Below are 25,713 nucleotides of genomic sequence, written 5' to 3' on the forward strand. Positions count from 1 at the left end.
CTTTTTTTTACACAAATTACATCAGTACAAATGAAAGCATTACACAAAAATAAGGCAACACTGAGACGATGTAGGTTTAAAAACTTTCCTCAGTCTGTAGCATCTATTCTGCGGCAACAAAATCTAGAAGCAAATGAATGTTCTGAGTCCAAATGTGAGGTGAGAGTTGCTATGTCAACATCAGGTGCTGTGGCTGAAATCTTATCCAACAATAAACATGAGTCTGTTTCTACATCACGCCAGATTGCATTGCACTCTGGGGCGGAGTGCGGCCTGAGCTCCACCCAAGACTGTGCGTAACAGTGTTTTACAAAACAATACATTAGTGCTGCACAATGTGTGCAACTGACTGTTATTATGGCAATGTGATGCAAGAAGTCTCTTAGAAGTTCCTTGCTATACAGGGCCCGGCCGATATTTTACAATATCGGCTGTCCTGCCAATGAAATGGCCGATATCTCCGGAACCGAAAGTAATACTTCTGCGTTGGAAAGAGCTCAGTCAGAGCTTTAAAATGGGCCTCCCATAACTTCCTCATAAAGGCCTCGCGGGGGGGGGGGGGTCACCACCATGTTGTAGACCTTTGCTTCTGATTTCAGAACCATAAGATATAGAGACTTACCGTTTATTTGTTTTGGAATCTGCTGATTTTTGTCTTTAAACGAGCTCTGAAGTACCTATGATTGTCCAGTATAAATCAGCCCTATGCCCCTCATACAGCGCCCCCCGCTGTCACAGTTTAACACTGACACGTTTAGAAGCTTTATATCATATCAGTCAACCTCTATTAGATATATTTTATTATATTTCTCGAAAATGTTTAATGATAAATGTTCAACTGTAGGCTATTCGAGAAACAGAAATAGACCCATTAAATTACATCAAAAATCGGCCAGTATTTAGTGTTTTTATGTCTGGTTTTGGCACAGTTTGAAGAAATATAACAACAAAACAAATTGTCTAATTACGATTTTTGTTAAATGGAACGTACTTTGTTGAGATGGTTTTGTGAAATAGTGCAGTAATATCGTTATCAAGTTGTTGCAAAACGCTTTTCGTCTCCATATCGCGCATATTGTCCTTAAGACAAAATGAAGGAATTGTGTCAAAATGAAATGGTCTCGTGGTCAATGGCCTACACAGCACTTTTGTACCTTCATCAGGCCCAAAGAGCTTTACAGCAAGGAGCCAGTCACCCATTCACTCTCATTCATACACCAGTGCACACTGACTCACGAGACGACCCGCTCTAACTGCCCCACTGTTGCGCCCAAAATCAAGTCATAAAATGTCATTAAAAAGCACTACACTGGATTCAAACGACATGGTCCAATGTTGGCGGACATTGATTCTACACAGTTTGTTGCTCAATAGTTGCCCATTGTGTCCGATTTACATTTGAATATTGATTAACACTGATATTGCCTTTCATGCTTGTGTTTGACGGGAGCTTTGCAAATCTTAAGAAAGGACATGTGTGTGGACAGATCACGCCGCCATGGGGAAGAGCCAGTCGCTTCTGCCCAAGCACAAAGACGAGATCCATGACCCGCTCACCAGCACCGGGTCGGACAAGGAGGAGAAGACAGAGGACGTGTCCCAGTTCCCCTATGTGGAGTTCACAGGGCGGGACAGCGTGACCTGCCCCACCTGCCAGGGCACGGGCCGGATACCCAGAGGTAACACACACAGGGGATGCGGGCTTTCGTTGCGCCTGAAATGTCATTAAAAGCAGACATTAAATCAAAATTTCTTTGAAAATAATGACATTGCATCTTTTTCCCTCCATATGTTCAGAGAAGATACATTTATATTCCAAAACTTTCTCAACTGCAGGTTTTTGCTCAAATTTACTTATTTTGTCAGTTTTCCACAAAGTTTTGCTCAACATTTGCCAGTTGTTTACATTGTCTTTTGAATATTTTTCCTTATTCTTCTGTTTGATAATTGTTTCCAAATCTTTTTTCTTGTGTTTGTGGTTTTATTATGATAGCATTTGTTCTTTAAAATGGCCCCCTGTATGTGTCCAGGCCAGGAAAACCAGCTGGTGGCTCTGATCCCGTACAGCGACCAGCGCCTCAGACCGAGCCGGACGTGAGTTGATCACAGTCCTGCTGTTATGTTCCTGTGCATCATTAACCCGGCCCTAACCTGAGGCATTTGTGCTGTTTTTGTGCAGAAAGCTGTACGTGACGTTATCAGTTGCCCTTTGCCTGCTCCTGTCGGGCCTCGCGGTCTTCTTCCTCTTCCCCCGCCCCATCGACATGTCCTACGTGGGGATCAAGTCGGCTTTTGTCACTTACGACCAGGACAAACGCATCGTGTACCTCAACATCACTGTAAGAAAGGAGTTTCAGTTCACAGAGCATACTGAGCCATTTAAGTATGGCTCATAAGTCATAAGTATGACATTTAAGTAAAGGCTTCAGCGTTAAACTAACACAAGAATCACACAGTGTGTCAGAGCAGTTTGTACAGGGCGGAACACTACTACACATGCACCGATGGAGCTGTTTTACTTCCAACACCATCACCGATACCGGGGATTTGAGTATCTGCTGCTAAGACTTCCTGAAAAGTATCTGCTGTGCGTGAAAAAGTCAATGGTTCTCTTTTGCAACCAGTGAATTTCTCAATTTGAGAGATCAATAATGTCTTGTCTTTACTTGCAAATGAGATGTTAAAAACAGTAAAAAAGGATCACTGGACTTCAACACTTAAGATATCCTCGGCTACATAACTTTTACATGACAATATTAATCTGATCATTACAACTTGTGTTGTAAGATGTGCTTTAACACCATCTCGTAACCAAACCCTAACTCACTCAGACCTTCAGCGGGGCTAATATTATGTTATTACTTGAGGTGAACCACTCAGTTTCTTTCCCAGTCTTGATTTGTTGCCTCTAGCATTAGCATGCTGTTGCTAGCTATGCTACAGTCTCGATCAAAAGTTTAAGACCACTTTAAAAATTCACATTTTGCATAATGCAACCAGAAGTGTTTTGTGGTTTGAAAGAATTACGCTGGGTTTGTGAAGTCAAAGGAAAACAATACGATCACTGACAGCAATACACTCCCGATCAACGGTTTAAGACCAGTGGAAAAAATGTAAAAAATTCATGTTTTGAATGGTTGGATCTAAACAAGGTTCTGAGTAGAACTTCAATATGCAACAAGAAGAAGTGGAACTGAGACAAAAAAAAGAGGGAACCCTTTATTGAACACAACAATTAAACTGAAATAACTAACCTTCGGCCCCAAAGAGGATTATAGAAGTATTCCTTCACACATTGCTAGGGCTGGGCACCGTTAAATGATAGATAAAAAAAAAAAAAGTATCAAAGTGGAAAATATATATCTTTAGATCCAAGTTTTGATGCGTTTTGGTAAGAAAACCAGACTGACCCCATTGCATGTTCCTCTACTTAGCCCATTTTCAGATGCCCCGACACACAGACAGACTGTGGCATCATTGTGATGTTGGGTGTGTGACTGTGCAATGAATCAACATTTATCAGCCGGTCAGCTTCAGATGTTGTCATGGTGTTTTTAATGGACTCGTCTACAGAAGATTCTGTGGCGTTAACAGCTCCTGGTTTAGAGTAAAGAGTGTTACTAACAGCTTTATACTATATATTTGTTTTTATTATGAAAAAATGGTCTTGAAAATGGACATTGATGAAAATGAGTGGGATTGTGCTTATTTTTGAGTCCAGCCTGAATTGGAGACACTGCAGTTTTAGGTCAATTCCTTTTGACTGACTCACTCTCAGCCTCAACTCTGGCATTTTGATTCCATTCATTTATTAATGAATCGAATCAAGTTGTGGAGCCAGTTCAATTACTCAGAATGTGCTCCTCTGCACTGGACTGATACAAAATGTTATTATAAGGGTAATAAATCAGCTGACGTTTGTCCACAGACAGACAGACAGACAGACAGTTAGACTAATGTTACTGGGAAAATACAGAAAGTGCATTTGATAGTTTTTTTATGTTTTTGTAATTGTTACTTAGTTTAATGGGATAATAACACAGTGGTGACTGGTGAGTGATATTCAGAGCTTAACTCCTGTGAAGTGGTTCAGCAATAAGATATTTATGTCCTAATCTGAAACAGGAGAACAGTGTAGCAGCTCGATGCTAGCTGTGGTTATGGCTAACTTCCTGTGTCCATAACAGTATCCTGTCCGTGTTCCATTCCCATTAAGGGTTTAGTCATGTGTCGTTGAAATACATGTAGGGGTCATTTACCAAGCTCATGTGCAAAGTGAGTAGCACATGTAGATCAGCAGCAGAGTCATTTACACACTTTCAATCACGCAGCATTGGCTTCTTTACATGTCAGATATGGGGCGTGTGTAATACAGGCATCAAATGGTAAATGCCAAGAAAAAACGTTTTATTTTCAGCTTGCACCTGCCTATGTACATGCAGGTGTTTTGATCACATTAACTTTGCTCCGGGTTCTTTACTAGAGTTAGAAATAGTTTGTAGTTTGTCCAGGAAAAGCACAATAACATGCATGAGGCTGCTCACAAAGTTAAAGGGAGATTTCAGGATTTTTGACATAGGGCCTCATTTCCCAGTTATCCAGAGTGTTGCTGATTTCTGGAGATATTTTTTTTGTTATCCATGCAGTTCTTATGTTTGAAGAGCTATGTGACGCTAGGCTAATGGAAGACTAGCACATTTCTATGGTATCAGCTAGCCTGCATTAAAAACAGTGTGACCCGCTCCACAGAGCACCTGAGGCAAATCACTTATAACACCAGACTAACCATATACATGTCTGTGTCCATAGAATCATGTTTGGAATATAACTGACCTGCATCACATGAATGATCACATTTTGAGGGACTATTTTCTAGCAGATCACTCCGCCGCCGCGTAGCTTATACAACCACGAAGCTGATGCTGCTCAAATATAAGGTATTTTAAATGCACAATGATTAAAATGATTCTATGGACACAGACATTTATATGGTTAGTCTGGTGTTATAAGTGATTTGCCTCAGGTGCTCTGTGGAGCGGGTCACACTGTTTTTAATGCAGGCTAGCTGATACCATAGAAATGTGCTAGCCTTGCACTAGCCTAGCACCACGAAACTCCTCAAACACAAGAACTGCATGAATTACAAAAAAATGCATCTCCAGAAATCAGCAACACTCTGGATAACTAGGAAATGAGGCCCTATGTCGAAAATCCTGAAAAATCCCTTTAATGTAAGAGGAAATCGAGCGAAGGGAATGCAGCAAGCGTTTGCTGAAGTCAGCGCTGAATGTAGCACACGCCTCTGTCGACGAGGGCTGAAACAACAAATCTATTAATTGATTATTAACATAGTTAACAACTATTTTGTAATTTATCAATGGATTTCAAAACACAGAATCAAATAGAACAAAAATGACATGAAAATGTAGTATTTTTGATGAAAAACGGCTTTGTTTTTAAAGTTAGGGTCTGTAGTGTTTTGTACATTGCAAAGCAGAATTGGTGCTAAGAACCTCCTATAAACATTCACTTTGTTTACTCCGCCAACATGTCCTCAAGTGGTGTCACTTTAGCTTTATGTTGGAAAAAGTTTGAATAGATTAATCGATTACCAAAATAATGGTTAGTTACAGCCCTACAGCCTTTTTTTCCTAAGCGACCCCCTCAGGCTACCGGCTTTGTCACAATCTTGTTCAGTAGGACAGTAATATGATAAAATCACAACAACTGTGAAACCGGGCCAAACAAGTGACTTTTTCTTTATTTTTAGCAAAGGCTTCAATATAGTTATGTTAACTGGGCAGACCAACATGACTTGACGTTTGTCCGCGCATATGAGTCAGCGAAACCACGGGGACAAAACTATCCTTATCTCGAGCTCCTGTGGAAGGACAGAAAGCATGTTTGCAGAGGTTTACAGGATTAGGGAGTTTCACACTTCATAAGAGCCCATGGAGTTGGCTTATTCCAGTGTTCTGTGTGTACTGTTTTGGAAAAGATTTTAAACTTATATTTAGTAGCATGATTTTGTCATGTAAACTGGAAATAAAAGTAGTAGTTGTCTGAGAGGGGTTTGAGTGAAGCCGATGGAGAGCCACAGTCACACCTACTACTTTTTACATTGTAGATTCTTATTGAAGACATTTATTAATGAATCAACACATGAAATTATGTTAAAAACAAAAGTTGATTCTTCTCTTGCTTTGATACTGCTTTGCACCTTTTCTCATTGAGCTTCACGGTGTCGTCACAGAAATAGTTTTGACTTCACAGACAGTTGAACCATTCCATAGTGCAGCCATGTTCACTCACCAACATTCCCAGGTCAGACGGGAAATCTCCCCAAACCGTGACTTCAGAGTAAACAAACATGGCCGACGAAGAAGAGGCAGTGGCTATAGTTGAGAGTGGTCCCAATGTCCTTCAGGGCAGACGAAAGCAGTCTTAACACGCCACACACGGCAGGAATATCTGATCAGATAATCAGATTGTCTTTAGGATTGTTGGAAGGGGAGAATTCGGGCTGAACTCGGCCTAGTTGTCCTGCCGTGTGAACCAGGCTGTAACCATCCAATACCGCTTGTGTTTCCTCATTTTGTACAGCCGTAATTTGAATCTAAAAGTGTCCTGTGTTCCGTCTGTCCCAGAGCTCCCTGAACATCACCAACAACAACTACTATGCCATCTACATGACCAACATCACGGCTCAGGTGCAGTTCTCCAAAACGGTGATCGGGAAGGCCAAGATCAACAACAGCACGCTCATCATCCCTCTGGACGAGAGACAGGCACGTCCTCACACATGTCCCAGGCGTTGGTTTGGCCTCGGTGTGCTTTTGTAAATGTACTTTTGCGTTTGCTGCAGGTCGACTTCACCGTCCCCACGATCATAGCCGATGATATGAGCTACATGTTGTAAGTATATCTTCAACTATCTGCAGTTCAGTGCATTTCTGTTCTTCTGCGTGTGTGTCATTTGGGGATCTTGTCCTTTCTCACAGCGACTACTGCACCTTGCCCACCATCAGAGTGCACAACATCGGCGTCATGATGCAGTAAGTCATTCACTTGTTAGTGCTTTGTGTTTCTACAAGTAGGGAAGAGTGTGGTAATGGATGGGATTTGATGATTCAGGGGCAGAGGCTTCGCTCACTGTCGCAAACTGTTTCTGTGTTACTATGTGTTTCTATGATTACGCACGGGCGAATGTGGTCACTGTAATAGGTTATATTACTTAGTTACTGAAGAAGTTATTTATTTTAGTAACTGTACTATTTTAATATTTTAGTTCCTTTTGTGAGTACATTACCCTCAGCACTGATCGTGACATTCATGAAAGATTTTTTGTCCAGAAACATCCTGCATGAACATTAGGAATGTCACAAACCAATCAGGATGAATTAAGTCATGTTCCGAATGCCACAACACAGGTCTAGTGCAGAACTAAACTCGACAAAGGCTTCAGGAAGAATAGAGTCTTCATCATGGCTCCTACAGCTGATCTGATCATACATCTGTCTGTGGACCTGACTTTATGCCTAAAGAACACTCTGCATGTATATTGTTATTCATTCAGCTTCAGCCATCGTCGTATACCAGCTCACAGAATGCTTATCGATGCACTTCAAATGAATTAAGTGCATGTGAAATTAAGGTGTTATATCATTGAAATGTTATGTCCTTACCTTTACCTTGAAGTCACTGCTTTTTTAAACTAGAGTAGGGCTGCACGCTTTCAAGTTTTTTATTAACCGTTAACTGAGGCCCTTTGCAGTTAATGCTTGGTTAACCATTAGTGTGCCCGCGACCGCCACCCACCGCCCCACCCCGCCGCTCCCCTCCGTTACGTTACACACACAAACACATTTGAAACTAAATTACTTTATAGAAATAAAAGGCAGTGGTAATTACAGAGCAGTAAAAGTAGGTCACTGACTGTTGCGTCTGTTCAACAGTACGCCTCCTGTTTTCTTAGATAAGCCATGTTCGTTTGACAGAGGCAGAGTCATGTTTACAGGTGATGATCACGGCGCCAACACACCGCTATAAAGGAAGCGATGAAGGCAGTGGGGGCCCTACGCAAACTTGCTTAGTCTACATATAGGATTAAGGCTCGAGGGTCGCAGGCCGGACATAATGTTAATGTTATGAGATTGTCTAGTGCCACATTAAATGACATCAGGGGCCGTGACTGGCCCATGGGCCAGACTTTGGGCATGTCTGGTTTAGGCCGATTTCTTCTTGAATAAACACAACTATCTTGGTGTTTTCAAAGAACAAAACATGGGGTAAACTGGGCCACAAGAAACAACAAACTACAGAACATTGAAATGTACAATTCTCCACTTTTTGTATTGTTCGTTGGTGGTTCAGCAAAATAAAGTAAAATGTTACAATAAATAGTGCATAATAGATGGTGTATATAAAAAGAAAAATATGTACAGTATTATGATCTTTTTTTTGCTAATTCGAAACACTAAAATGTAAAAAAAAATAAAAAGTGTTAATTTCACCATTTAAATCTGGTAGTTCAACTTTACCCCAAGACCTTAACTTTACCCATAAAACCATATTTTCCAGACAAAAGAAAACAACATTCCATATATGTACTGTAAGTAGTAAACACAATAACCACCAAAGCAAAACATGGCTTCTCTGTATGTATATGTGTAAAGCAAATATATATAAAGTTTCTTCACTTGATGGTTGTTCTTAACTTATCACATGTATCATGGTGTAACTGCCTGACCTCTGAATCCATAAAGACTGTTCCCGGGGGTTTGTGAAGACCAAAGTGCAGTACAGTCCAAATGTCTGAACAGAGTGTCTTTTAGTAATGAACTCACTCACTGAAGTAACTTTAGTAAGTCCTTTTGTTGAGGCGACTGATTCATAACATGAGTCTACTGCTTCTACTTCTGTACATGTTACATATACATCTTGCATAATGAGTGCATCAGCAAGTCAATATATTGTCACACCCCTAGAGTCCAAGTGTGGTTATTATAAAGTGAAACATTCAATAACTTTCAAGAATCCACGGTAAACAAGTGAAATCACGTGTACAGACGCTGATCTTATGATGTTTTACATCTGTGGATCCCCACCTTGTCTTGTGTACCCCTTGGACATTCTATTTGTAACATGTATGTAGCCCCTACCTCGAGGGTGTTGATGATTATCTATAAAAGGGTCAATTAAAGCTAGTAGTTCATCAGTGAAAGCATCATGTTTTGTTCAAAATAAAGCTAAAATTGGCCCAAATGTATACATTTAATTTGCTAAAATGAATTGCTACAACCTTTTCACTGACAGTACAGCTTTTAGAGGCAGTTGTGGTGAACAGGTCTGAGCTCATTCTACACATTAGGACATGGCTGGAACATGCAGGGGGAAGAAAATACATCATTTTAACATTTTTACACTCCGTATAAAGATGTCTTTAAAGACATGTAAATGGTAAAAATGGTAAATTGGTCTCAACTTATAGATGCTTATACATGTGGCGTTAAACTTTAGATCCTCCTCTAAAATTATTTGGAGCTTTCAGTTTATTTGTTGCTTTACTTATCATTTTTTTGTCTCACTCCCTGTTCTTGTGGCATTGTGAAGATCTACTCTTGTGATTTTTTGTTGGTTCCCTTTTCACCTGCTCTCAGATGTTTGCTCTGTAGTGCACTTGTTAAACTAGTTAAGGACGTTGGTCACAGAGGTGTGGTTAAAGGGTTTGTACGCAGCAGTTTGACTCGTTATGCACAGTGATATTTGTTTGCACGTGATCCTTACTCTGTTCCGTGTCTGTAGGGTTACCGTGACAACGTCGTACTTTGGCCACGCGGAGCAGGTTTCCCAGGAGACTTACCAGTACGTGGACTGCGGCGGCAACACCACCACTCTGCACACCCGCCCCCGCATCTACAAGGAGTGACGGCGCTCACGGGATGGACTCCACTCTTCTGCTGAGCCCATGGAGGCTCAGGGCAGGCTCTGAGGAGATGTGCACGCCTACAGACAGTGCACGCTGCTGCAGACATGTTCAGTCCCTTTGTCTGTGGCCGGACTTTCTTGCCACTTCCTCCTTTAATGAACTGGTGTCACCCAAAAAAAAAAGCACTTTAAACTCGGGGTGAGCCGATTGGGAATTCAATCTCAAAGCAATTGTTTTTCGTATCAGTTTTTAAAATCAAGGTTGAGTTCACAGTGCACATTTTTATAAAGCAGTAACATCTGAGAGAGGACTGACCTACGAACTGCTAAAATGACACAGGAACTACATCCATTTAAAACGCAGGTTTTACACGTAAAGGCCTGACCCTCTGCAGTGCTCTGCATTGTGTCACCTCAGTAACTTTGCTCAAATGTGCTGTTTTTATGTAAAACGAGATCATGGATAAGGGGGCTGCGATGTCCTGGACTATGGGAAAGGCTGTAATATCCAGTCAACCTATGACAGTTTCAAAGAGAATATGCTATTTTTGTGAGATTCTCCGACCTGCTGATCCCATAGTCTGAAGTGTCCATGCTCCCTTTATCGAGAAGAAAATCCCCGGGGGCTCCCTCAATAATGAGACTTCACTAAAATTACTTATAAAAGAGCTAATAGCAATGACTCATTTCTGATTTCAAGTACTAAAAAAGACTAAAACTTTGACCACTGCGCTTCTCTGAACCACTTCGAGGTCGTATCATTCCCTTAAGGTGAAACTTGGACAAAAACATGAATTGAAGCATCATAAACATGGCTGTTGTGTCTGAGCTTAAAGACAAACGCACAGGTGAACTATTTAAGGTGTTTCAGACGATGAGACTTGTATTCAGCTTATTGTTCAGTTCATCGAAATCCCAAATCTTTCCAGAATTTCCTTTTAATTAAATTTTATAAAGTGTAAAAAGGGAGTGTTTTCAAACTGTGATACCAGTGATAAGATGTCATTTTATGTTTTCTGCTTTTTGTACGTCCGGGTGATTTGTGGCGTTCGTTTCATTGTTGTTTTTGACTTTTTAATAAGAGTTTGTTTGCAAAAAGACTTCGAGTTCAACATAATGAAAGACTGCAATGAATTTTCACCGCTCTTTAGAAGCATTTTTTCACTGTGTGTTTCTTTTTCCCGATCCAGTTCTAATTTCAGCAAAGAGAAAGGACAGAACTGATCTTACTTCCACCTTGATTTTCTCTGTGTGTCGCCGTGCCGTCTCCGCACACTAGATGGCGCTGACTATGATCGTGTTCCTGAATTGAAATGTACTATTATTGGTTGATGACTTCAAATAAACAGTTCTTAAAAGTTTCTCAGTCTCATGGTCCTCTGTGGGATTCATCTGACACTCGGTCTTCAGCACATTATTGGTCTGGTTTCTGGTTAGTTTAGGTATAGGAAAATGTATGGCTGAGGTATCGGTGTGGTAAACCTAGTATCGTTAAAGTGCCGGAAAGAATTAACGCTACCCAGCCCGATTTAATGAATCAGAGACAAGCGTGTTAAGTTAAAAAAAGAAAAGTTGTCCAAATTCCTGAAAAGCTTATCTCACATAATTCAGGGATGAGGTTTAAAAACGTTGAAAAAGTTCATCGTTTGAACACATGGGTGAGTTTACAGAATATTAAAATAAATGTACATTCCCCAAGAAACAAGAATGGCAATTTGACTCAACTTACATGTGTTAAGCTGAAGAAGGTTTAAAGTTATATTTACCACAAGAGGTCGCTAAAGGACAGCTAATATGGGCCCCTTATGACTCTTAGTGTCTCGAGACTAGTCCCAGTTTGTAGTGGATTACATGTGTATGAGAGTGAGAAAGCCTCACACATAACAGTGTTGAAAAGTCCTCCTGTTATAAATGCCTTATACCGCTTTAACATGTATATGTACCACACACAAACCAGTTTTCACTCTCTTTTTTGCCTGTTGTGATGTCATGGTTATGTACTCTTAGTTTGTCTCCTCAAGTACGGCCCAATCCAGATGTCCATGTGCGGAAAGATAAAAAGGGTCCAGATAAACTTGTACAGCAAATATGTGGCAGCAAGTGTCAAAGCAGGTCAATGGGAGTGAAGCAAAATCAAAAACCTGCCACAATAACCCGAGAGTACAGAACATTAACAAAGTGCACTGGGACAAGGCCATTCGAGATATCACACATTAGGACTTCTTAATTAGTTGTATTTTTGTAATATTATGAAGTGCCTTTATATTTACTGTTACCTGGCACTGTTGCAGTTGTTTTAGACTTGTTTTATTTGCCCCTTCTTGTGTCATGTTTCTTCGTGGGTCACCATCAGTTGTGTCCCTATATAAGGTCAGGCTCCGCCCTTCTCCTGTGTAAAGCTCATGCGGGACTTCAGGGTAAAATACTGATTGTCATTGTTATTGTTAATAACAATGGATTTGTCACAATGATGGCCTGAACCACTTTTTCCACAATGATTTGAGCTCGATGGGGGATATTGCTCTTCTAAAAGGCAAAGACAATGAACATTTGTAAACATTAATCCCAATGCAGCCAAAGTTTATTTGATTACAGACATGCATACAAATAAACTGAGAGCATTATTGCAAGTTATGACATAGCAGAAGGCTGATTACATGTTGGCAATGCAGATACAGTAAAGCTTGGCATGATTATAACATGATTAGAACATGATTAGAACATGATTATAACCATCCGCCACCACCAACAGCTTCTTGTCCAGTGACCTTGCTGACATTAGGGCTGTTCATTCTCAGTAACAGTTGATGTTTGTGCACCTGAAAAAAAAGTGAAACTGGTTAGACTATGTGGCCTGAAAATATGAAACAATATCGTCTGCAAATGCTAAAGATGAATTTGGACGCTGGTCAATCCTCCTGTCAGTGCCATATGTTACCAGTCAGCTCTGTGGAAGCTCAGGTGCAATTGTTTTTTTTAAATAATAAATTAGAAAAAATGTATCAGTGATGTATTGATTGCTTATGTTGTATATCTTTATGTGGACTTGGAGCCTGATAAATAAAGATGATGATGATGAATTTACATTATATTATTATGTTGGTTATTTGTGAACTCCAATTGTCATTTTCAGACTATTAATGCAAGCGTCACAGCTGGAAATAATATATTAGTACTCATTACTAAACTGTCTTATGCACATTTTACACTTAGGAAGCAAACAAGTTCCTCTTGGGCTTTTAAGGTTATGAATTGTTTTGTTTTTTTGTTTGTTTAACATGTAATCTGCCATTTTAGGCAATATATTCTTTAAAAGTTGAATCTGAATCTTACCGTCCTCTTTGTACCCATACACCTCCACTTCACAGAAGGTCAGTTTTTTGCCTGTTCCCGGCAGAAACACATTGACATAACGTCCCTCCGTGTGTTCAGGAGGGAAATAAGTTTGGGAGATTCCTTTGGGCATGCGTGGAATCGTGGCCATTCTAAAATAGAAACAGAAAAACACTTAAACATGTTTCTCTTGCAGCTTCCATGCTTCTTCAGGGTCTAAATACAAGGTGTGCTCCGTTCACGTACAGGGGATTGTCATTCCCATTGTTTTGTAAGGAGTTGCCAACTCGGATTTCAGCTCCATTAATATTCTCATGGCAGCAGTCTCCTCTGTTGGTGACAGTGACAGAAGTAATGACGTAGGTGTCTTGCAGGTCCACTCTCCACCAGGGGTTGGTGCTTGAGGTGGTCTGAATGCAGGAGTTTGGGGAGTTACGATTCCCATCAATGGCACGAGAGGCCGGTCCAAACTCATCAGCACCACTCTGGTCCGCCTCTCCACCCAGAGCCAAATTCACTTCAAATCAGAAACACATATTAGCATGTTGTTAGCGTGTACTGTATTATATGTAAGGGGTGCAATGTTACACGGTGTGGCTTTAATTGAAAGTTTCAACTGAGAAAAACCAACAGCACTACTTGCACTCAGCTCTACATTAAAAAGAAGTGGGTCAAGGATGTGCCCTTGTGGAACACCAGAGTGCCAACACTGTTCATCACATTTAAAAGTGATGTTTTTTTCATAAAGGTAGTGTGAAAACCAGCTAACTGCTTGCTCTGACAAGCCAACACCTCTTGATATTTATCTTTGTTTAAACCAAATTAAATGCTTTGTCAGATTTTGTCAACGGAATAATAAACATCAATGTTTATTGTTGTTTGAGTTTTATTGTGTTTCAGAATGATTGCAATTTGTGTTAATCGAGATATGATTAAGTAACTTTAGAAAAGGAATTGCACTGAAACATCTAGCATGTAGCATCAGTGGCATTAACCGGTATTATCTTAGTGTCATTTACAGCAGTGTTTCCCAACCAGGGGCATGGGGACTTCTGGAGGTACACAAGAACTTAGCAGGGGGTACATGGAACTATTTCCGCTTGAAAAGGATGGTGAAATTGAATACTATTTGAACATACTTTTGAAAGGAAAGGCTATTTTTTGTGGTGAAATGCATGGTTTTGAGATCATTTATTTTGGTTGTGTGTTATTTTGAACATACAACATTGTCTTAATAGTACTTTTAAGTGAGGCCTTTCTACATAAACTGCAACACCATTGAGATTGGGGTATGTACTACGCACGCTAATTACCACTGAAGAGTCCAAGGCGCCCACAAGGTTGGGAACCACTGATTTACAGCAGTATTCTGGAATCTTCAAGATCTGCCTTCATGACAGACCCAGAAAAGAAATCTGATGAAGCGCTGGATGCCTTGGTTTGGTGAGGAATCTTACCCAGCTCCACTTGGTGTCTGTAGACCTCCACTTCACAGAGGGCCAGATATTTGTCTGTTCCTGGTAGAAACACATTGACGTAACGGGCTCTCAGGGGTTCCATTAAATTAAACGTTTGAGAACGGCCTTCTGGGATGTGCGAAATCCTATCCACTCTGAAAAATAGGAAGATATAAAGAATGAATTTCCCAGAAGTAAACTGGGGCAACGAACAAAGAGACTGCCAGGTGTGTTGAGCCTGCAGTTTGTCTGTTTGAACTTACAAAGGATTGTCATTTCCATTGTTTGCTAAGGATCCGCCCACACGGATCTCCGCACCGTCCAGTCTGTTTGCGCAGCAGTCTCCTCTGTTGGTGATGACGATGGAGGAGATAACGTAGGTCTTCAGCAGGTCCACTCTCCACCAGGGGTCGGTGGTGGTGAAGGTGTGAGAACAGGAGTTTTTATAGTAAATAGATTCACGATTCCCATCAATGGCGTTAGAGGCGGCTCCGAGCTCATTGTATGTGTCGATGTGGGTCGCTTCTCCACCCAGAGCCAAATTCACTAGAACGCAGATTGTAGAAACATGCTAGCATACTTCTCAACATTTACAAAAAAACACACATGAAAGACATATCTCTGTTCTATTTTTAAGCTTTTAAACATCACTCAGGTCATCCTGTAATTCTCTTGGAGTCCAACAACGTTGCGGAGAAACCGTTGTCCTGTTTCCCCCAAACCACGCCCCTCACTTCCACCTCTACAAGCTGCTTCCGATTGCTTTATGAGATGCATGCACTTTTGATTCTCTTTAAGAGAATAGCAAAGTACAGATAGCTTATACCGTAGCTTTTCAACTCAGTCTTTGTTTTATGAACAGACCATAAAGTTTTGAAGGTGTCACTGTCTTTTGACAACGTAAAGGAAAAGGAAATGCAACAGTGACGAGACAGAAATTCCATAAACAAATTGTTGCTCCAGGGCGTGGGAACTTCCTTATTTGAAAAGGGGACAGTGAGTGGCAGTTCAGTGGGTGAGGGGCCCAATGCCCAGTGACTGCAAATCGATTTTATTGTGGAAAACGGGGAATATGTCCAAAAGAAAGAAAGGACCGACGAGGACCATTACGACACCTGGAAATGTCTAACAAGTTAGTTTGTCTGTGTGCGCTCTCCCGTTCTGCTCGCGAACATGCAGTTGACATTTCGGGATGTTCTCTTCGTCGAATTCTTCACAATGAACTCCACCTTCATCAAGATAAGTGATTGCAATGGATTTTTTTTGAAAGAAGCCTTTCATGGGCGATGAATCTCCTTGAAAGGGTGCGTAAACTGGCCTGCGTACTCGCCTGATTTAACCCCTGTATGATTTCTCAAATCCCTGGTTTAAAATGACCGTCCACAAACCCTGAAGACCTACAGAACAACATCCCTGGACCATGGAAGACATACAGAATAACATCCGAACCTTAATTGGAAATATGCCGATAACACTACGCTTCAGAGTGGACCAAAACTTTGAAAACTGTCTCTCAGGGTATTGACATTGGAGGCTGACTTCAAAACTGTAAAATGTAATCTCAAATATTGTGTGACAAGCAAAACGCAAGAATTTTATTTTCAAAAAAGGAAGCCCTGCTCCGTACTTACCCTTTGCCTTGAATCCAGAGACCTCCACTTCACAGAGTGTCAAATATTTGTCTGCTCCTGGTAGAAACACATTCACATATCGCCCCTCCACGGGCTCCGACATGGCAAAGGTTTGTGATGATCTGATGTGTTTAATCTTTGCCACTCTTGAAAAAGGAAACATAAACATGATGTGCAACTATGAGGAAGACGACAGGAAGGCTACAAAAAAGATTGACAATTATGAATATGACTAATAATGTACAAGCCTACACTGGATTGTCATTTCCATTGTTCTGAAGTGAATTCCCCGCTCGGATCTCAGCACCGTCCAGCCTCTCCTCACAGCAGTCTCCTCTGTTGACGATGGTGATGGAGGTGATGACGTGAATGTCTCCCAGGTCCACTCTCCACCAGGGGTCGGTGGTGGTGAAGGTGTGAGTACAGGAGTTACTATAGTAAATAGATTCACGATTCCCATCAATGGCGTTAGAGGCTGCTCCGAGCTCATTGTATGTGTCGATCTGAGTCGCTTTTCCACGTCGAGCCAGATTCTCTTTCAAATCAGACAATAGAAATACTTCAGCACAGCACAAAAAATACACTAAATGTCATCTGCTTTTATGTTTAGATTATATGAAGTCGTAAACCAATAAAATACATCTGAGAAAACATGGTCTTTCATGATTTATTGATAATATGTTTATATTTTCTGGGCCTATCAACATGAAACATCTCGCATTAAGTTGAATGTCTTCTCTGTCAGTAGCAAAGACTTGACTGCATTATTTCATCAGACTGGTATGATTGTTGAAAGGACTTAAGTTCTGTAAAAGTAGATACATTCCCCGATCAAAAGCAGAGCGTCATCGCTGCTGAAGTGGGACACAGTAAAACAGTCATTTACAATTTCTGGAAGTTCCTGAGGGTTATGGAACTAAAAAGTCAAGTGAATCATCCCATTAAAAATGTCATCAGCTTTGAGCCAGAGGATCCCATTGGCTGGAGGATCCTGGACCCAAATGAAGCTGTTACTGGAGCCGACTGCAGGCCCAATAACCAGAGGTTATTGTTCCACTGAAGGAAAAAGCCCCAGATCAGTATGGCGCCCCCTCTCTGTGACAGGTAGAAAACATCTCAGGTGGATCTGCTTGTGAGGCCAGTAACGCTGGAAAACATCAGGACCATCGAGGTGCTGTAGAGATGCCTCTGATGGTTATTGGGCTGCAGTCGGCTCCAGTAACCAGACTTCATTTGGGTCGAGGATTGTCATTATACACCAAGCCAAGCCTCGTCATCTCAGTTTGTTTGAAACTGTCGACACCGCCCTCCCTCCCCTCATGTCTGTTCCATTTCAGCAATAATTCTCCTGCTTAGAAGGGGGGTCCCGAAGAGCTGGGTTCATCCGAGACGGAGCCTCCACCCACAGTCTCGCCCAGTTTTACTCCATGCTTTAACCTTGTGAATAAAATCTAAATTGCACTTTGTTGTGGTGTGGTCCTTGCTAGTGAAAGAATTGTTTTTCCCACTCCCTCTGAATGCTCCGTGCAGTTTGCCAACAGGCAATTTGATCTGAGCACTTCCCTGCTGATATTGGACTTTTAATCAAGCAACCAAAAACTATTCACCTCCGATCTCCGATTGATGGTTCTCCAGTTCTTTTGCAAACTTTCTTATTATTTCTGGATCCAGTCCTTAATAAATTTAGTCAGGGGGAAAATGCCAATATAGCTACTTTAACTAAGTCAAGGGCACTGATTTCATAAAATGTTGCCACACGACGTCATTGCCCAAATAGGGTAAACTAGTTAATTTTGTGTTTTGAAATTGAAATCTATTTCTACTAATTTGAGGGCGCTGATTTAAAAAAATCGATGTTATCAAGTCAGGTTCTTGCTTAAACATGGTCTAATCAGTTATCAAAGATGACATCATTGCCCATATATGGTAAATAGTTAGTTTAATAAAAGGCCAATGTTACACTTGCATTTCCTTTCTTGTGTTCATACGTTTTGTAAATTGGTGACAGAGCGTTCCAGGCGACAGCTCCTAAACTGTGGAACGCCCTACCACTAGACCTGAGGGCCCCACAGTCTCTGGAGACTTTTAGAAGAGGACTCAAGACTTTTCTGTTCCCTTATTAACATTTTTAACTCCAACTTTGTGTGCTTTTATTATTCTCAGTTTTTACTTGTGTTGTAGCACTTTGAGATTTCCATGTTAAGTGCTTTACAAATTAAAGGTATTATTATTATTATTATTATTATTATTATTATTTTTGTTTGTTTTTTGTAGATGTGGAAGATAAAGTCAGTGTCAATGATCATCAATCAATCTTAGACCATGTTAGCGCAAGAATTGGGCTAAGCAACATTGATTTTTTTAAATCAGTAGTAGCAGCTATGTTGCCAAAAATCAGAAAGAAAAGCCTGTCGGTCAGTTTTCTCCCAGTAAGCAATAACACTTTCTGTGACACCTCCTCAGGGTTATGCAGTAAACGCCTCTTCCCTCGAATGCAACCTGCTCAGCTACCTACTTACCTTTGAATCCATAGATCTCCACTTCACAGAGGCTTAAATATTTATCTTTTCCAGGTAGAAACACATTGACGTATCGCCCCTCCACACGTCCAGACATGGGGAAGGTCTCCGATGTGGCGATGTGTGAAATCCTTGCCACTCTTAAAAAACAGAAAACGACAAATAAAATGAGGACCAACTCAAAGGAAGACGACTGGAAAGCTACAAATGGACAATGTTAAAACCGTACATTGGATTGTCATTTCCGTTGTTCTTATCCAGGTAATTCCCCACTCGGATCTCCGCACCGTCCAGCCTCTCCTGACAGCAGTCTCCTCTGTTGACGATGGTGATGGAGGTGATGACGTAGTTGTCTCGCAGGTCCACTCTCCACCAGGGGTCGGTGGTGGTGAAGGTGTGAGAACAGGAGTTACTATAGTAAATAGATTCACGATTCCCATCAATGGCGTTAGAGGCTGCTCCGAGCTCATTGTATGTGTCGATCTGGGTCGCTTCTCCACTCAGGGCCAAATTCACTGAAACGTCAGACAGCAGAGACACATGAGCATGAAGAAGGTAACTCCAACTGACGTATTTCTGACTCTTACGTGGGCTTGAAGCAAAGGCTGTTTTCACAAGGAGCAAAAACAAAACTGAGACGTACCTCTTCATTTTCTACAGACAATGATGTATAATCACCTGGAAACATAGATCATGATTTTAATACTTTTTAATCTGCCTACCTTAAACTGGGAGGACGACGAGATGCTTCAGATCCTGCTCCTGCTGTAAGTGAAGAGATGTTAGAGACTCCCAAGTATTTGTGCCAAAACTTGCTGTGATTTTGCAACTGGGAAGGGTTCTTCTCAGGCCGAAAACTCCAAAGCATACTCCCCCATAGTTTCAGAAGTTACACAATCACGTTTTGGCGTCTGCTCCACATCTGCAAAGCCTCACGAATCTGAGTGCTTCCACACTAAACTTGTTGGCTCAGCAGTGAACATGTTTTCGCAAGCAGTCCTGATAAAGTATGTTTCTCAAGTTGAACATAGTTTAGTGACAAGCACTCTCGGTTGAGCTCCGTTATCAGGTGGGACTGGTGAACTCCTTTGAAACGATTGGATCTGATTTTGGCTTGCATTTGGTCGTGACGTATGTAATGGACCCGAGTGAGTGAAGCAGCTATCATGACAATCAAAGCTCTATCACAACTCTATCATAACTCTATCATAACTCTATCATAACTCTATCATAACTCTATCATAGCTCTATCATAACTCTATCATAACTCTATCATAACTCTATCATAGCTCTATCATTACTCTATCACAACTCTATCATAACTCTATCATAACTCTATCATAACTCTATCATAACTCTATCATAACTCTATCATAACTCTATCATAACTCTATCATAACTCTATCATAGCTCTATCATAACTCTGTCATAGCTCTATCATTACTCTATCATAGCTCCATCATAACTCTGTCATAGCTCTATCATTACTCTATCATAACTCTATCATAACTCTGTCATAGCTCTATCATAACTCTGTCATAGCTCTATCATAACTCTATCATAACTCTATCATGACTCTGTCATAGCTCTATCATAACTCTATCATAACTCTATCATGACTCTATCATAACTCTATCATGACTCTATCATGACTCTATCATAACTCTATCATGACTCTATCATAACTCTATCATAACTCTATCATAACTCTGTCATAGCTCTATCATAGCTCTATCATAACTCTATCATAACTCTATCATAACTCTATCATAACTCTATCATAACTCTATCATAACTCTGTCATAGCTCTATCATAGCTCTATCATAACACTATCATGACTCTATCATAACTCTATCATAACTCTATCATAACTCTATCATAACTCTGTCATAGCTCTATCATAGCTCTATCATAACTCTATCATAACTCTATCATAACTCTATCATAACTCTATCATAACTCTATCATAGCTCTATCATAACTCTATCATAACTCTATCATAACTCTATCATAACTCTATCATAACTCTATCATAACTCTATCATAACTCTATCATAACTCTATCATAACTCTATCATAACTCTATCATAGCTCTATCATAACTCTGTCATAGCTCTATCATTACTCTATCATAACTCTATCATAACTCTATCATAACTCTATCACAACTCTATCACAACTCTATCATAACTCTATCATAACTCTATCATAACTCTATCATAACTCTATCATAACTCTATCATGACTCTATCATGACTCTATCATGACTCTATCATGACTCTATCATAACTCTATCATAACTCTATCATAACTCTATCATAACTCTATCATAACTCTGTCATAGCTCTATCATAACTCTGTCATAGCTCTATCATAACTATGTCATAACTCTATCATAACTCTATCATAACTCTATCATAACTCTATCATAACTCTATCATGACTCTATCATAGCTCTATCATGACTCCATCATGACTCTATCATAGCTCTATCATGACTCTATCATGACTCTATCATAGCTCTATCATGACTCTATCATGACTCTATCATAGCTCTATCATGACTCTATCATGACTCTATCATAGCTCTATCATGACTCTATCATGACTCTATCATGACTCTATCATAACTCTATCATGACTCTATCATAACTCTATCATAACTCTATCATAACTCTATCATGACTCTATCATAGCTCTATCATGACTCTATCATGACTCTATCATAGCTCTATCATGACTCTATCATGACTCTATCATAGCTCTATCATGACTCTATCATGACTCTATCATAGCTCTATCATGACTCTATCATGACTCTATCATAGCTCTATCATGACTCTATCATGACTCTATCATGACTCTATCATGACTCTATCATAACTCTATCATAACTCTACCATAACTCTATCATAACTCTATCATAGCTCTATCATGACTCTATCATGACTCTATCATAGCTCTATCATGACTCTATCATGACTCTATCATAGCTCTATCATAACTCTATCATGACTCTATCATAGCTCTATCATAACTCTATCATAACTCTATCATAACTCTATCATAACTCTATCATGACTCTATCATAGCTCTATCATAACTCTATCATAGCTCTATCATAACTCTATCATAGCTCTATCATGACTCTATCATAACTCTATCATAACTCTACCATAACTCTATCATAACTCTATCATAGCTCTATAATGACTCTATCATGACTCTATCATAGCTCTATCATGACTCTATCATGACTCTATCATAGCTCTATCATAACTCTATCATGACTCTATCATAGCTCTATCATAACTCTATCATAACTCTATCATAACTCTATCATAACTCTATCATGACTCTATCATAGCTCTATCATAACTCTATCATAGCTCTATCATAACTCTATCATAACTCTATTGTTGTGGCGTATGACTCCAAACTTATCAAAACGCCACGGTAGGCTAAGGCAAGGGGGTTGGAACACTGATGACGCGCAGTCAGAACAATTGCACAGCTTACGAGGGTTTATTCGGGATCAAAGCAGTAAAACAGGCACTTACTTTGACGATGTTGAATTGAAATGCCAAACCTCAATAAGACAGTGCAAATCTTTCTTTACGTGAAAATACAATACGGTACGATGCGAAGCGGTCAACAAAAAGTTTCTCCCCAAGCTCACCCCACCGCCATGATGCAGGCCCAGCACAAAAACACAGCCCAGGTGAGCGCGCGCACTATATAAACCACTCCCACGGTGCCACCAATCACTGTGGTGCAGAAGCACGTGACAAAGCGCGTGCACGTACTCACTCACGCGCCATTCATTCATAGGGAAACCACCAAAACCTCTGTATGGCTCCTACATTCCGGCCCCTAATTATTGTATGGTAATAATTACCCACCACCATTAACAGGAGTAGGAGACAGAACCATAACCAAGGGCAAAAAGTGAAACATAACTGAGTCCTTTAGAGTCTATGTGTAGAAGTCATAGTCATAGTCCATAGTTCAGCAATGTCCAAGTTCATTCATGTAATCCGTATCGAAAAACTTCAGAGTTATAATCCACACGATCTTCACTGCTCATCCGCTTCCTGCAGAAGGCAGACTTTGGTAATCGGACGGTTCAAAGTGCTCGATTTCGTTTTAATCCTCACTGTACGCACTAGTCCATTTTTGTCCGAAACAGTATCCAAAACTCTTGCAGTAATCCATGAATTGCGTGGTGACATTTCATCCACGAGCATGACGACATCTCCAGGCACGAAGTTCCTTTGAGCACGATTCCATTTTTGGCGCTCTTGCAATCCTGGAAGATATTCCTTCAACCAACGCTTCCAAAACAGGTTGGACATGTACTGCACTTGCTTCCAGCGACGACGAGCATGAAGAATCAGCCTTCTCGAATAATCCAGGTGGCTGTGATGGTTGCGATTTCATGGAGGTCCCACCATCAAAGACCACACGCAGTTTTTTCTTTGTAGGGTGATACACACCGTGGTGGGGTATATACCACACTCTTCCATCACATTGAGTCAACTGCTCAGGCGGAACTCTCTCTGCGTAGCCTTTCTCCAGCATCTCTGCCATGAACTTGACATAATCAGAGGGAAAGGTCGGATCTTTAGATAAGCGCCTTTTGAGACTGAACGCTCGTTGAACTGCAACTGTCTTATTGTTTGGCAATTTGAGGTATCTTTGTTTTACTGGCAATCCAATGCTATAGTGTCCATTGATCAGCTTTACTGAATGCAAGACTGACTCCATGAAGCGTTCATCTTCTTTTGATAATCCATGTTGTTCATCTTGTTGAGTTTCCGGGAAATCAACTTTCAGCTGCTTCTCCCACAGCTCATCCAATCTTGCTACTGAGATACGATTGACTGTGACGTCAGGCGGCTCATACTGCTTGTCCACTTGGCAATCTCCTCTGAGCGGACCATTCACCGTCCAACCCAGGATGGTCTTGATGGCATAAGGGCCCCCGTCCACTGCACGTACCACCTCCCAGGGCTCCAGCGCCTGAGGTACGTTAGTGCCAATAAGGAGATCCACATCTGCTTCAACCTCTGGTATTTTTATGTGCCTCAGATGCGGCCAACGTTGGAGGTCCTTTCTTTGTGGAATATTTCCTCGGTGGACAGGCATGCTCCTTTGCGTGAAGATCTCCGGCAAGTCGCAAAAGTTGTTTGAGTCCAGACCAGCCACTTCCAAATCTGTCAACATGTAGCTGTCCACAACTTTCTCTTGTCCCATTGTTCTGAGGAGGATTCCGAGCTTCCTTCCTGTGAGGTTGAGTCGATTCATCAGACGTTCGGTGCAAAATGAGGCCGTGCTCCCTGGATCCAAGAACGCGTAAGTGATCAGAGTCTCTTGTCCCCTTTTGGACTTCACCTTCACGGGCAGTATTGACAGCGTACAGTCTTGCTTGCCGGCCCCAGTTACTCCACTGGACTGAACAGACACCACGGCACCTTCTCTGGCACTTTCTGAACCACCATTAGCCTGTGTAGAACTTATTTGCCTTGTTTTGGAGTGGATATGCAACAACGTAGGATGCTTCAGGTTGCATACTCTGCACGTGAGACGCCTTTTGCAATCTCTGCTTCTGTGCCCAATGCACAAACAACCGAAACACATTTTGTTTTCCTTCAAAAAAGACATTTTTTCATCTTGAGTCCTTTTATCCAACAGAAGGCAAACATCCAAAGAATGTCCAGCTCCACAGAACAAGCACGACCTTTCAGGTAAGTTCTTTTCTCTTTTGTTTACAGGCTCCATTTTCTTCTCAGCAGGTGCTACATTGGTGGCAAAACTACTGCCTCGAGGTTTTGTACTTGTCCGGAAAGATCCAGGTGTTGACTCTTTTCTTCCACTTCCAGGTGAGTCTTGTATATCTCCAAAAATAGGGTCACTTGCAATCTTAACTTGCCTCTCGATAAACTCCACAATGTCGTAGAATGTTGCTCTGCGATTAAACCTTTCTTGCAGATCGCAGGCCACACATCTCCACCGATCACGCAGCTTGTAAGGAAGCTTTTTTACGATAGTTTGCATGTTGGTGGGCACGTTCAGGTCACCCACAGAGGCTCCCATACAGTTGCAGCACTCACGCAGCAATAGACTGTAGGCCTGCAAAGCCTTAAGGTCTTCTCCCTTTATCAAAGGCCACAACAGTACCTTGTCCATATAGGCGGAGGCTACTTTGAATGGATCTCCAAAATGCTCTTGTAGCAGAGTCTTCGCCTTAATGTACCCATGAGCAGGTGGCAGGTGTTGACAGCTTCGGACTAAATCCTGAGACTGGCCTCTAGTATACTGCTCGAGGTAGTACAAACAGTCTTTGTGGCTGGGAGTTCGGTCTTCAATGTTGTGTTCAAAAGCTCTTATGAAGGCTCGATACCGAAGAGGATCACCGTCGAATACTTGCAGGTCTCGTTTGGGTAACAGGTAAAGCGACTGTTGTTCAACTAGTAGAGATGTAATGTCATTCTGCTTCTCCAGCACTGTAATCAAACGCTGATCGGAAGTGTGCTTGGTTGTAGGTGAGATTTGGTCAAGCTGGATTGGAGGAACGGATTGATGGAGTGCAACTGATGTTAATGCTGGCAGGCCGGCCCCAGTCTGAGTAGAACGAAACTCAGTTTGGTAACTTGCTTTGGGCTTCACTGACACATTGCCTGCAGGTATCATGTTCTTCGTGACCTCTGTTTGCGATGGCTGTGTGCTGTATGCAGGCACAAATGTAGGAGCATCCACGTTTAAGTGTGTATTTTTACTCTTTTGTAAATAAGAGTTCATCCCATCAGATTTAGCTGACACACGAGAACCTTCAGAAGCCTTTA

General features: G+C 41.1%; 2 protein-coding genes across 2 annotated transcripts; one reads left to right on the plus strand and one right to left on the minus strand.

The window, feature by feature from the left end:
- The first annotated feature begins 1,461 nt into the window (after nt 1–1,461).
- On the plus strand, nt 1,462–10,001 carry tmem106ba (transmembrane protein 106Ba). Its single transcript, XM_079561673.1, has 7 exons — nt 1,462–1,679; nt 2,031–2,094; nt 2,180–2,339; nt 6,648–6,788; nt 6,866–6,915; nt 7,002–7,055; nt 9,805–10,001. The coding sequence occupies exons 1-7, from the start codon at nt 1,499–1,501 to the stop codon at nt 9,926–9,928; spliced, it is 774 nt and encodes a 257-aa protein (XP_079417799.1). The 5' UTR covers nt 1,462–1,498; the 3' UTR covers nt 9,929–10,001.
- A 2,611-nt stretch (nt 10,002–12,612) lies between these two features.
- Nucleotides 12,613–19,679, minus strand: LOC306966277 (uncharacterized protein). The gene is made up of 11 exons (XM_079560980.1): nt 19,590–19,679; nt 19,455–19,521; nt 19,097–19,382; nt 18,868–19,007; nt 16,601–16,883; nt 16,349–16,494; nt 14,981–15,263; nt 14,718–14,872; nt 13,507–13,777; nt 13,261–13,412; nt 12,613–12,746 (listed from the first exon to the last, which is right to left on the minus strand). Exons 2-11 carry the CDS (start codon nt 19,516–19,518, stop codon nt 12,706–12,708), a joined length of 1,821 nt encoding a protein of 606 aa, XP_079417106.1. The 5' UTR covers nt 19,519–19,521; nt 19,590–19,679; the 3' UTR covers nt 12,613–12,705.
- Nucleotides 19,680–25,713: the final 6,034 nt, after the last annotated feature.

Source organism: Gobius niger (assembly GCF_951799975.1).
Source record: "Gobius niger genome assembly, chromosome: 8".
In the NCBI taxonomy this organism is placed as follows: Eukaryota; Metazoa; Chordata; class Actinopteri; order Gobiiformes; family Gobiidae; genus Gobius; species Gobius niger.

What these genes read in the sequence shown, in the direction of transcription:
- tmem106ba (XM_079561673.1), top strand. Translation starts at nt 1,499, where the DNA reads ATGGGGAAGAGCCAGTCGCTTCTGCCCAAGCACAAAGACGAGATCCAT. An exon ending in TCGTGTACCTCAACATCACT is followed by an intron (nt 2,340 to 6,647) that starts GTAAGAAAGGAG and finishes CGTCTGTCCCAG; the next exon opens with AGCTCCCTGAACATCACCAA. An exon ending in TCCCTCTGGACGAGAGACAG is followed by an intron (nt 6,789 to 6,865) that starts GCACGTCCTCAC and finishes CGTTTGCTGCAG; the next exon opens with GTCGACTTCACCGTCCCCAC.
- LOC306966277 (XM_079560980.1), bottom strand. Translation starts at nt 19,518, where the DNA reads ATGAAGAGGTACGTCTCAGTTTTGTTTTTGCTCCTTGTGAAAACAGCC. An exon ending in AGCCTTTGCTTCAAGCCCAC is followed by an intron (nt 19,383 to 19,454) that starts GTAAGAGTCAGA and finishes CTGACGTTTCAG; the next exon opens with TGAATTTGGCCCTGAGTGGA. An exon ending in AACGGAAATGACAATCCAAT is followed by an intron (nt 19,008 to 19,096) that starts GTACGGTTTTAA and finishes CTGTTTTTTAAG; the next exon opens with AGTGGCAAGGATTTCACACA.